Source organism: Rhinolophus sinicus, chromosome 18, assembly GCF_057876585.1.
Source record: "Rhinolophus sinicus isolate RSI-liver-muscle chromosome 18, RSI-T2T, whole genome shotgun sequence".
NCBI classification, from domain to species: domain Eukaryota; kingdom Metazoa; phylum Chordata; class Mammalia; order Chiroptera; family Rhinolophidae; genus Rhinolophus; species Rhinolophus sinicus.
This window is the reverse complement of record NC_142518.1, coordinates 6,092,397-6,104,464: the sequence shown is the minus strand read 5'-3', so window position 1 is coordinate 6,104,464 and position 12,068 is coordinate 6,092,397. Positions and strand designations below refer to the sequence as shown.

General features: G+C 41.2%; 1 protein-coding gene across 4 annotated transcripts in view; it reads left to right on the top strand.

The window, feature by feature from the left end:
* The window catches only part of ARHGAP6 (Rho GTPase activating protein 6), a 462,773-nt gene that overhangs the window by 430,161 nt on the left and 20,544 nt on the right, over window positions 1–12,068 (top strand). For all 4 annotated transcript variants that reach the window (XM_019746346.3, XM_019746348.3, XM_074323559.2 and 1 more), the window contains exon 9: window positions 162–341. In XM_019746346.3, coding sequence (XP_019601905.3) covers window positions 162–341 — 180 coding nt within the window. The remainder of the gene's footprint in view (window positions 1–161; window positions 342–12,068) is intronic.

Sequence of the window (12,068 nt, the reverse complement as noted above, 5' to 3'; positions counted from 1 at the left end):
AGCAAAAGGGAAATGATGGTGCACTTATGGATTCTGCCAGAGATGATGTAATCCTTGCTGGGGAAAAAAAATGGAAGGAAGAAAGGTTCTATGATTATTGAACCACTCAGCATTTTGAAAAGCAAACATAACAATAATCCTTGCATTCTGTGTTCCTATAGGTCACTGGGAACAAAATGACATCTCTAAACTTGGCCACCATATTTGGACCCAACCTGCTGCACAAACAGAAGTTATCAGACAAAGAATTCTCGGTCCAGAGTTCAGCCCGTGCTGAGGAGAGCACAGCCATCATTGCTGTGGTGCAGAAAATGATTGAAAATTATGAAGCTCTGTTCATGGTAGGTGGCCCTTCTTTGCAGGGCATCTCAGTGAACTGCCTATTGATTACCTCTTGGTGGCATGATGAAACTCACGCACACTACCTTCTGGTCTACCATGCTGGTCATTTAACTCATTGGAAGCCAGGCAGTTTCCATAGGAATAGAAATTTACGACCTATGGTATCACTGTAAGTTTGTGATTCCATGTTTAAACATTCGAATTTATGATTCAAATCATAAATTTCATTTTGTTGTCCCCTAAACAATGGTCACATTTTAGAGTCATTTAATTATTCATACACACTTTCCCTGCTCAAAATATTCATAAAACTCTTCTGTTTGGAATTATATGTGGCCTTCATGAATTTATATATTCATAACCATCCTCAGAGATGGCACCTCCTCCAAGGTCAAGATTGACATTTTACCTCCTCTATGAAGCTTCACCTGTCTTTCCTATGTCCGTCTCGTGTCACTTTCCCCATCTCATTTCTGTCCCTGGAACCCTATTACTGTTCTTATTGATGATTATCTTAACATCGTGCTACAGTCACTTATGACTATTTCCCCTAGTAGATTATATACACATTTAAAACATGGGCTGTGCCCTTGTTATCTCCTCTCTGTATCCTCTGTACACTTTTGGAAGGCCCTTCATCTGGCAGGCACTCAATAAATATTTTTTTGATTTGTATTGAATTACCAGTTCCTGTTTTCTTTCAAAAAACTGCATTGCTTGCTCCAACTTCCCTTGAAACATTAGAACAAATTTCCAACTCTCTTCTATTTCTGTTCACCACTCATATTGCTTCTCAAAATTTACAAGAATTTTCTCCATGTTTCTTCTCCCATTTCTCTTGTCAGTGTGCAAACACTCACTATAAATCTTACCTATTCCATTAGAGCCTTTTGTGTCTTCTTCAACCAAGTGTGCTAGTTCCCTCTTTTGAATCTCCTTAACATTTTGTCTATATTTGTTAAATGCCTTGCATTAGATTTATTTCCATACTTGTCCTATACCACTTATTTTTTTATAAATTTGAGAGCCAGTCATTTAAAATCATTTCCCTCTGTGTCTTACCTATGTGATCGTGACCAAGTAATTCAATACTCAAAAAGCATCAGCTTCAGCTTTTGTGAAATGGGAAAAATGAAAATATGACCTATTTCCCAGGGTGGTTCCCAGAATCATTTGATATGTGAAAGTATTCTGCAAACTGTAAAATTCTATGCAAATGCTAGTTAATAATTACATTAGTTGGGCAACATGAGCTGGTTCAAACATCAGTACTTCAACACAACAGACATAAATATCTTGTTGACATAAAGTTCAGTCAGATGTTTGGTTGACAGCCTTCTAGGTGGTGATTTAGGGACCCCAGTTCCTTGCATCTTGAGACTCTGCAGTCCCCTAGGATTTATGGGCCAAACCTAGAAGGGACATCAATCAGGTCTACTCAAATCCCATTGGCCAGAGCTCACCCACAAGCCATACTGAACTGCAAGGGAGGCTGGGAAATGCATTCCTGCTGGATGCCCAGGAGGGACAGAAAATTCATTTAGTATGGTGAAAAGTTCACTGAAGTGGAACGGTGTCTTGCTCTTCTTTAAGTCTCTGAAACACTGTCCCTGTGTTGTACATAGTACACTCTCAAAAAATGTGGAATTAGTCATTGACTCTATATAAATTTCACACCTCAGCCAAAATCCTCATAATTAATTACATATTTGGATGAATCAAATGACTGAACTTTTCAAGATTTTTATCAAGTTTTAAGTCACATATCATCTCGCCAAGTAGTCTTGACATGACTTCATGCTCTCTTGATTTTTGTTTTTTAACAAAATAGTACCTTCGTCAATCTTAATTCTGTTCTCTAAATGCTATATTCTAAGCGGAGTTCTTTATACGAAGCCACAAACCTTCAGACATTTCTTTTCATCTCCGATACTAACAAAACTCCTCCTGGCCTCCTTGGAAGTATGGTTGCCACCATTTTGATTGTGCCGTTACTCTCCTCCCCACTTCCTGCCACCCGGACTGCTAAAAACAGCAGAAGATCATCATTTTCCACCTTTTCCCACACTTTCCAAATCTGATCTTTGTTTGCTGTTCTCTGTAGAAATCGATGTCAAGACTTTCTTGGGTTCCCCAGTTGTGGTCTTTACTTCCCAATGAGGCCTTTCCTAGCTACCATGTCTAAAACACACCCCCGTCCCCCACACACACACCACATATGCACAACCTCACTTTCTATTCCCTTTCCCTGCTTTTTCTCCTCAGCACTCACCACCACCAATATAGGTTTTGGCAAATTTCTCTTGTCTGTGGAGTGTCTCCCCACCAGAATGTCGCTCCACGACAGGATGAATTTTTATCCTTTTCCAACTATTTTCTTTACTGCATTACGTCTGTGCCTGATACATGGTAGAAACAAGAAATGTTGGTTGAATGAATGAATGACTCGTTGGTAGTTCTGTGCCGTGTGATTTCCATATTACTAATCTTTATTCCTTACACCTATGAAGAGGTTCAGGCAGGGAAGAATTAAGGATAGCTTTCTCAGAATAAGTTAAACATGAATGTAAGCATTCTCAGTCTCCTTAGAGGGACTGTGGGAATTATATATCGAGCAAAAGGGCAGTGGGGTGGGCAGAGAGGTGGGACAAAGATCCCAAGCCTGAATCAGGAAAAAGAAAACTGGCTCTGGAACCCGAAAAGTTTGCTATAGTCCTATCTTTGCTACATATTAGCTATTTGCCCTCACCTTCTTAGATTTCTATTTCTTTAGTTATCAGAGAACTGGGTTAGAATGAATGATTAACCAAGATCCTTTCTACTTCTAAAATCTGCATGGTTCTGTGCCCTACCACTGACTTCACCTCTTTTATTTCCGTAAATCACAGAGGAAAATTAACCTCATCACTTTGGAAATTCTCTTGGCATATTTTGGCATTTCAGAATCCAGTTGGTTATACCAAAGCTGGCGGCTGGTTGGCAAAGGGAGTCTGTGTGGGTAGACAAAAAGCCAACCATGTATATAGCTGTTTCATTTTTTCAGAAGCTTTCAGAGTTAGTACAATAATTTAAAATAGAACAAGGAAGGATGGAGCTAGACAGGACCTGATGGTTAAAGGTACTTAGCAGTTGTTCAGTTTCACTGTCCTTGGAGGGGTTTATGAACTTGCAAAGAGAGGTGTCACTTCCCGTTGGCATTAGAAAGGAAGACTTGTTAGAAAAGGTGGCTGTGAGTTTGTCCTTGAAGGCAGAATGTACCCTGAAGGCAGTAATTCCACAGAAGAACTGATGGGAGAGATGTGAAAACCCAGAGGCCTGGCAGGGACCCAAAGTTTATTTTGAGTGGTAATAATGTCCTTCATTTTCTGATGCCTCTCCCAAGTGGCCAGTGTCTGAGTGAATGGAAAAGGGGAGAAAAGAACCTGGCTTTGTCCCATAATACAGAAGAAGTGCCTGGATGCAGAGGCTGACACTTGGTTCAAGAGTCTGGCCAGGATAGTCTTTTGCACCGGTTGCCGGCTTCTCAGCCACTGAGTTGGAAATCCTAGAGCTGGACATAGGTCATGATAACAGCCATCATGGTCGCTCTGTCGAAACACCAAGGCAGCAGATGGTCATAGTGCTTTTCAAACTTGAGCGTGCAATGGAGGCACAAGGCAATTTGTCAGATATTCAGATTCCTGGGCCACACTCCAGAGAATCAGGTTGAGTAGCACTAGGGTGGGGCCCAGGAATCTGCACTTTCTAATGAATGCCTCCAGGGCACTCTGGTCCTTTCCTAACCACACCTTGGGCAGCCGCATCTTGGGCAACACCCACGACGGCGGGAATGCAATGAGCTTTGGAATGAGCTGCCCAACATCAAATCCCCCTCAGCCTTATATTTGCTCTGCGATCTTGGCCTCCTGCTTAACTGCTGTAACGTGTCATTTTCCTGTTGTAAAAAGAAAGAGGTGAAGTTACCTACTTCATAGGATTATTTTGAGAATTAGAAATGACATTTTAAGGCACTTGGGACAAGAATTGACATATACCAGACACTCAAAAATAATCACTTCTATTACATTAAATTGATCTGATGGCTGCCCTGTCAAAGCACTTTCAGGCTTCGCTTTTGCAATAAAGCCTTCCCTAACCACCTGCTCCACACATATATACGCCTAGTCCCTTATCTTGCTCTTCTTTTTCTTTTTTCCATAGCTTTATCACCTTTTAACTCACTATATAACTTACTTCTCTATTATGCTTATTGAAACCTAGCAGAGTGCAAACTTTAGGAAGGCAGGAATTTTCATGTGCTTTGTTCACTGATATTCAGAAAGTACTTTGCAGAAAACAGGTGCTCAGTAATTATTTGTGGAATAAATACTGCACCAATATATCGCTAGGAAAAAAATATGGTTTTGCTGTTTGTTTTTGGTTCAGTGCCCATACCCCTTAGATTCCCTTACCATTAAATCATGACCCTCCATTTCCGATGTCAACAACAATTTGAAACTGGATGAGCAAATGACACTCTGGGGAACACGGGAATACAAAAGGATCATGCATATCTGGAAATGGTCACTGGTATCATTGTAAGGCAGAAAGCATTCACCACCTAACTCATTAACGTATTAATTGTTGTGAAAGTCATTGCTTCTGTAAGTGACATTGGGGATCCCAGAGAAAACTCATCGCTGCTCTTGGAATGCAGAAGAGCTCCAGAGCAGAGTGGAGAAAACTGTCAGCTCATTCTAAGGGCTGCTACCATATGATTCTTCCTAGGGCTTTTTTTTTTTTTTTTTTTTTTTTAATAAAAAAGGAAACAAGAGAAGGCACCACCCCTGTGAGCTGATGAAAAGTCAGGAGTGCAGTAGAGACGTGGGAACGCCAGCGCATTCCCACCCCACTGGTTCGTCAGCCTGAGCTAGGGACAAGCACAGCGCATGTGGGAAATTTCAAATGAGAACTACTGGGAACTAGGGTCAGAGGCTAAGATGAGGATTCCAGGCTCGGAAGCCAAGCTTTGCTTTGTGTTCTCTTCATTCCCCAACACAAATTGCATTTTCTTAAAACCTCATTAGCATGCCAAGCCAAAGGAGCAAGGCAGTAATCCAGACCGTCAAACAAGAGACTGCCCCCCCCAACATATCCAGATAATGAAATAGGATTTCCATTTCCTGTTTTATGTAACCACTGTTTTTAAATAACCACTGTTTATGTGCCAGGGGGTTGGCTAGTCGTTATGTACACCATCGGCGTATCTAAATTTCACCACCATTTCATGAGTAAGCCTAGATAGTCTGTCCAAGTGATGATGCAGCAAATAAGTGAATGCTTTCTGCAGCATGAGATCTCCCCACGTGGAAGGCAGGTGCTTCAACGTGGTGTCTCAGCTGTGGAGTCCACGTGCAAAGGGAGAAAGAGAATATTTTAGCCAGCTTGAAAATGGGGAGCGAAGGAGACATCTAAGGGTATGAATCCCTCTGGACTGGTCATCACACCTAGCTGCCTGTTCAGCCCAGCAGATGGCTGCAAGGGCCAGTATGTGTCCCTGCTCACCCTCGTCCCTGGCTGCAGTGACAGAGTGCACGCACTGTTGGCAACACGCACAGGTGGAGGGGAGCAGAAGCATAGGACCCCTGAGTTCATTCCACTTCCTTTAACCTGTTGCCATGGAGGAACGACTGCTAATTTGTCTTCATCTTCCTTTCTCGAGTCATCCTCCAGCACAGCTCCATGAGTCCCGGGCTCTTCGCTTGTATTTGTTCATTAATGTGCCCCAATTACCAAAATGCTGCCTGGTGTGTATCAGGCACTTGAGAAAAAATTGATAAACTTAACAAATTGTGACACTCCAAGTGCACTCAGATGTGCTTACATAAGATTAAGCCACCATCCACAACAGAGCCACACAGAAGATTTTAGGCTGGGCCTGCTCATGTCGAGCTTTTGCTCCCATAAACAGCCTAAGTGACTTCTTTCAGTGTGTTTGTTAACCAAAAAAATGTCATCATGACTTCCAGTGACATTTACTTTTTCCAGGGAGTGTTAGAGTTTTAAATGCCAAAGCATCCTTCTTGGTCCAGCACAAAGTAGCAGATTGGCATGGGACGCCCAGTGGCAAGTACGGCTGGGCCCTGGGAATTGCTCTCAGAGATGTCCCGAATGGTTTGTTACAGTGACTTAGTAAGTGGAGAAAACTCAAACCACTTTTCTCTCTCTGTGGTTTATGGAATAAACTATGTCATAGTGGTTGCCCCCTAGGCAATCATTCAAGGATTCAGTTTTAATTTGATAGGGTAGATTTTAATTGCGACAGTTTTATTCCTTCATATGTGCAGTGTTTACATTTTTTTCTCTGAAGCAGGAGAGTCCAAAGTTCTTTTGATTTTTGAAATAGCATTAAGCTTTGAAGGAACACATGGAAATCTAAGGAGTGGAGTCTCCAGATAAACACAACCATAAATGGTACCCTTTGAAAATATCTAAAGTTACCCAATAGTTGATTAAAACTTAGTAGAGACTGATGTGAAACAGTAATGCGTACCTGAAGATGCCCTTTGGGCTGGGTTTTGTTTCTTCACTCAAACACGCAGCACTTGTTGATTGAAACAGTAGTTTTTCATGATCCTACTCCTTAGTTTCCACTTCTCTATGTACAGAATCACAGAAGGAAAAAGAAAAACTTGTTTGGTTATTGAGTCATACTTTTCATTTTTAGAGTTTTTGTATGATGGGAACAATATCTTAAGAACCTGTTAGGAAATTTCTCATGATCCTCAGTTGGGAAAGGAAATTTATTTTCGAACTCTGGAAATTAATAACAAGGAGATTATGCTAGAGCATGACATTACTACTACTTATAAGCAGAAAGAAGCATCTAGACAAAGGAAACAGAACCAGTGTGACCCATGAGTTATTTTATTATTGTTATTTGTAGCCATTCCAACATTTGTTGAGCAGCCATTGGGTAGAAAACACCACCCTAGCTTCTGTTCCGGAAGAGCATATTACTGACTGAGTAAGTAGGTAAAGGGTCATGGATGTGTAGGCAGGAACTTCAGGAGAGAAAAAGAGGAAGGAAGCACAGAGGAGGAAAAAGAAGCATACTTTAGGAAGCATTTGACCAAAAGGAGGCTGCAGGTGGCTGCAAGCATTAGGATTTGTTATCTCGCATAACAAGAAGCCTCGGGGGACAGGGTAGCAGCTCACTCACACTTTTGCTCTCTGTGTTCTGCCATCTTCAGCTGTACCCTGCTGCTGTCATTTCTAGCATCTCGGGCAGCCATCATCACATCCAGTGATGAACAGAGATGTTTCCTCTGCTGCATCTCTTTGCAATATGGAAGAGAACCTTTTCCAGAAGCTCCTACCTACCTGACCCCCCTTGGGGTACATTGGCCAGGATTGGCACACGTGATCTTGCCCCAGCTGCAAAGGAAGCTAGCTGACAGAGAACTCCAACCTTAGGAGCCCGTATCAGTTCCAGGTAGACAAGTCAGATAATCCCTGCCCTCAGGAAATTTACCTTCCAATGTTGTGCCCAACCCAAGCATTTGAGGTCTGATGGAAAAGAAGGAACCAGAAGGAAAAGCTACACAGAGTCTGGTTTCAAGACCATTGCAGTTGAGGGGCTGAGAGGTCATAAACTGTTAACTCTAGAAATTCAAGGGGAGGTCAAGAGCAGAGACATATCAGCAGGAAATCCCATAACTTAGTTACTCAGCAGAGTATGAAGCAACAGAGAAGAGAGGGATGCTTCTCTGTGAGCATGCAGGATAAGAGGCAGAGATGGGCGACCGTTAGTCAAGAAAACAAATCACAGAACAAATGTTGATCATCTCCATGTTATCTGCTTTTATATTTTCTTTTAGGTGTTTAATTTATTAATTATTCTGTCCATTTCCAATAAAATCTTTCGTTCTAAATCTCTTTGCAATTGGAAAGGTACTTTCCAATCTGCTAGACGTTTTGATCCTGATAACACCTCTGTAAAGGCAAATGGGTCCGATGCCTGGATTTTCAGATGCAGGAACAGAATCCTAAAGAAGATGGTTGATGTGCCCAAGTTTACGTCAATTATAAGCAGCAGAGCCAAAACTGGACCTCAGGGGTTATCAACTCTTAGTCAGATGCTTTTTCAACAGCATCCTAATTCCTGAACAGGAATGCATGTGGGAGTGGTCTGCCTGGATATTTCGTATGTACTGTAAGCCCCTGTTTTCTATCATTTTATTCCCTTGACTTTTGTTTCTCTCTATTAAGTATCTGAATTAATGGAAAATGAATGCTCATCCAATTGAACTGAGTCATTAGTTTGAAATTTGTATTAAATAAGAGGAAATGAAATGTGCAAATACGGACAAAGATTAGAGGCAGTATTGGGGAAACCTCAGTGGATGCTGTTATATGAATATTAAGTCGGTTCCAGACATTATTTCAAATTCTCTACTCTCATTTTCCCACTGGCCCCAATTTTCTGAGCCATTCTTTTATTTTAAAAAATGTGGTTTTGGCATATGAATTTCTGAAGCTCCTTTACATCATTTTGTAACAAGATTATATATAAATTATTTAATTGAAATAATGGATTATGTACACTGTAGTCAGTCTTACATAATAATAGGAAAATATTATCTACCCTTCCTTTGGTACGTGGATCCACACTTTTTAAACTATACCTTTTTACTTATTTGTAAATAGTGTCGCTAAGCAAAAATGGTATCATGGTAACATGGGTCTTTTAAAAAGAAGCTATAGATAGATTTATAGCGCTGACTCTTTCTATTTGCATTTGTCACCAAGTAAAAGTCACGTATGCTACATAAAATAAACCTCAATAATTATAGTTGGTTGGGAGTCAAGCCTAGTTGAATGAGTAAAAACTCTGAATCACAAAATACTTTAACAAAATGTTGTGGAAAATTATTTTTAAAAATAATGATACTTCCTGTAACCTATTGCAATAACGTATCCAAGTTAATAATTTCTCACTAGACGCACCATATACTCTCCAAGAATGAATATTGTGATGCCCCACACACTCTAGTTGTTTATTCTTTGGTGGGAATGCATTGGTGCTTGGAGCAAAAATTTTTATTACATGTCTAAGCATAGAAAATTTTCAGTTAAACTAACCAGATGAAAATACATGTGTTTTTCCAAATTTGCTGATGGAATTTTCTTTTCAAAAGAGTTCAGGATATGCATTTTTGGCCTATATTATTTTTTGCTTTGCTGTTTGTTTTTGTAAAAGTGAGTGTTCTCTCTTCTCATTTTCACCCTTTAGGTATTACTTTTTGAAAAATTGATATAATACTGCATATCTGTTTGGTCATGTTGTTTGAAAAATTTACAGTAAACATTATCAGTTCTTTTATTTGCTTAATTTCTTCAATAAAGTCAGAGAATAGAATCCCTCAACCTTGACCTAGAAGTCCTGCCCCTTCTCTTCTCCTTTCATTCTAATTCGCAGGCTATTGTGTTCGGTCAGAACCATGTGTGTCTCCCAAATTTTCATGTCCAGACCAAGCCTCCCTGCTGGACCCCAGAGCCTTATTCCCAATTGCCTACTAGATTTCTCCTGCATTTGGATGTATCACGGGCCTCTCACCATTATCATATCAAAGCCATGCTCCTTATCTTGACCCCAACCTCCTCCTCCTGCAGCTTCTCTATACCAGTCAATGCAATCCCATTCCTCCGGCTGCGTAGGCCCCAAACATGGAAGTCATTCTTTCTTCTCCCTCTCCTACTCCTTCTCCCTGTCTTCTCTCTCCATCCACGAATTAGCTAATGCTATCATCTCTATCTTCCCTATCTCCCGGATCCAAATATTTCTTATCAGTTCACCATCCTGGTTCAGCATCTCTGTTCTAGTTGTATCAACAGACCCCATCTGCACTTCCTGCTTCACCCCTTTCTTCCTCACCATCTACTATCCACTCAGCAGCCAGAATGATGACAATTCGTGTTAGTCCTCTGCTCAAAACCTCCAGCAGCTCCCCACCACTTAGATTGAGAGCAGAAGTCCTTATCATGACCCATGAGACCCCACAACCTCTGGCCTTGGCCACCTTGGCTCCTACTGCTCACCTCTTTTCTCTCACTCTGTTCCAACTTCACTGGCCTCCTTGCTGCTCCTGACTCAAGATCTGGCTGAGTTTTTCTTCCTTCTGCTTGGAATGATGTTCTGCAACTCCCTCATCAACTTAAGTTCTCTGCTAAAATGTCCATTTCTCTGGCCTGGCTATCTTATTTAAATTGCATCTCCCTCCCCAGGGTCCTCCATCGCCTTTCTTTGCTTTGTTTTTGTCCATGTGATCCAGGCTCTGTTTTCTTTGTTTATTTGTTTAATGCCAGTCTTCTGATATTCACTGTCACATTTAAGGAGACAAGGATTCTTGCCTGTTTGGTTTGTAGCTGAATCCCAGCAGCCAGTGCCTGGCATTCAGTAAGCATTCACCAAATATTTATGTCATGAATTAAAGGAAGGAGGTGGAAAAAGGCCAGAGTGAGAAGCACAGTAGTGCTGAAGTAGAAGGTGTGCGAGGATGACTGCAAAGGGAAAAGATGGGAAACACAGACTGAGGCAAGCAAGTGAGAGGAGGGCTTCAGCTGCAGGGATAAAAGGGTTTTTGAGCAAGCAAATGTCTTGATTAAAGCATTCTGACAACCATGCAGATAAGAAATGTGATGCACATGTTGAAAGAAATAGTACACAAGTTAGCAAGCTGTTGCATCAAAGGCCTACCAAGGATATAGCTCTCTTTTCAACTAAAAACTCACACTAGCTTAAGGAATGTGGGGTTCATATAGCTGAACCATCCAAAAGCAATTGTGTCCACAGGCAGAGCTTTACCTAAAACTCAAAGAAAAGAGACTCCTTTTCTTTCTTTCCATTTCTTGGTATTGTTTCTTCAATTGTCAACATAATCCTCAGGCCCCCTATGGCGACAGGCCCTGTATCCTCTCTCTCAAAAGTCTCAGGGAAATTCTCATGGCTTTTCATTGTCTCTAATGGAGTCACATGCCCATTGCTCAGGCGCCCATGGTATTCTGGGAATGGAATGACCACTGACTTAGACTAGGTTATACTTCACCCTTGGGCTAAGCGTTGGGTAACAGTTGGTTCTCCAGAGGGAACTTGGGGTATAGCTGTTATACGAGGAGGGAAACTACAAAGGGGTAACGAGGGCTCGAACTTGGATCATTGCAGTTGGAGTGGAAGATAGAGGAAAGAAGTAACAGGCATCATGGAGATGAAATCAACTGGATTTCCTGGCTCGGAACAGCAAGGGGAAATGACACAGAGAAGCTTGGGTACAACCCAGATTTTATGTTTGTGAGATGAGGGTTTGGCAATGTCATCAATGAAGATTCGGGATAAAATAGGAGGAACAGATTTATGAGGGAAGGAAAGCGTTTTGTTGCTTCTTCATCCTTGTTTTCATTAGTAAAATTGTCTCCAGCTTCTCAAAGCTCAAGAAGAATTGAGTTCTATAAGCGGCAAGAGTTAAATTGTTCCACCAACCACTTATTCTCAGGACACTTGTCCCCGCAGTTCTTAAGAGTCTTATCTCCAGGCCCATGTGTGAAAATTTATTTCCTCTCAATAGTTTGAATTTCCTTTGGTTGAGCTACCAGCATCTACAGAGCAGAAAACCATTAGAATCAAGTTCAACTTTTTCCTATAGAACATTTCCACATGAGTGATTTAGGATTGTAAGGCCATCTTCTAA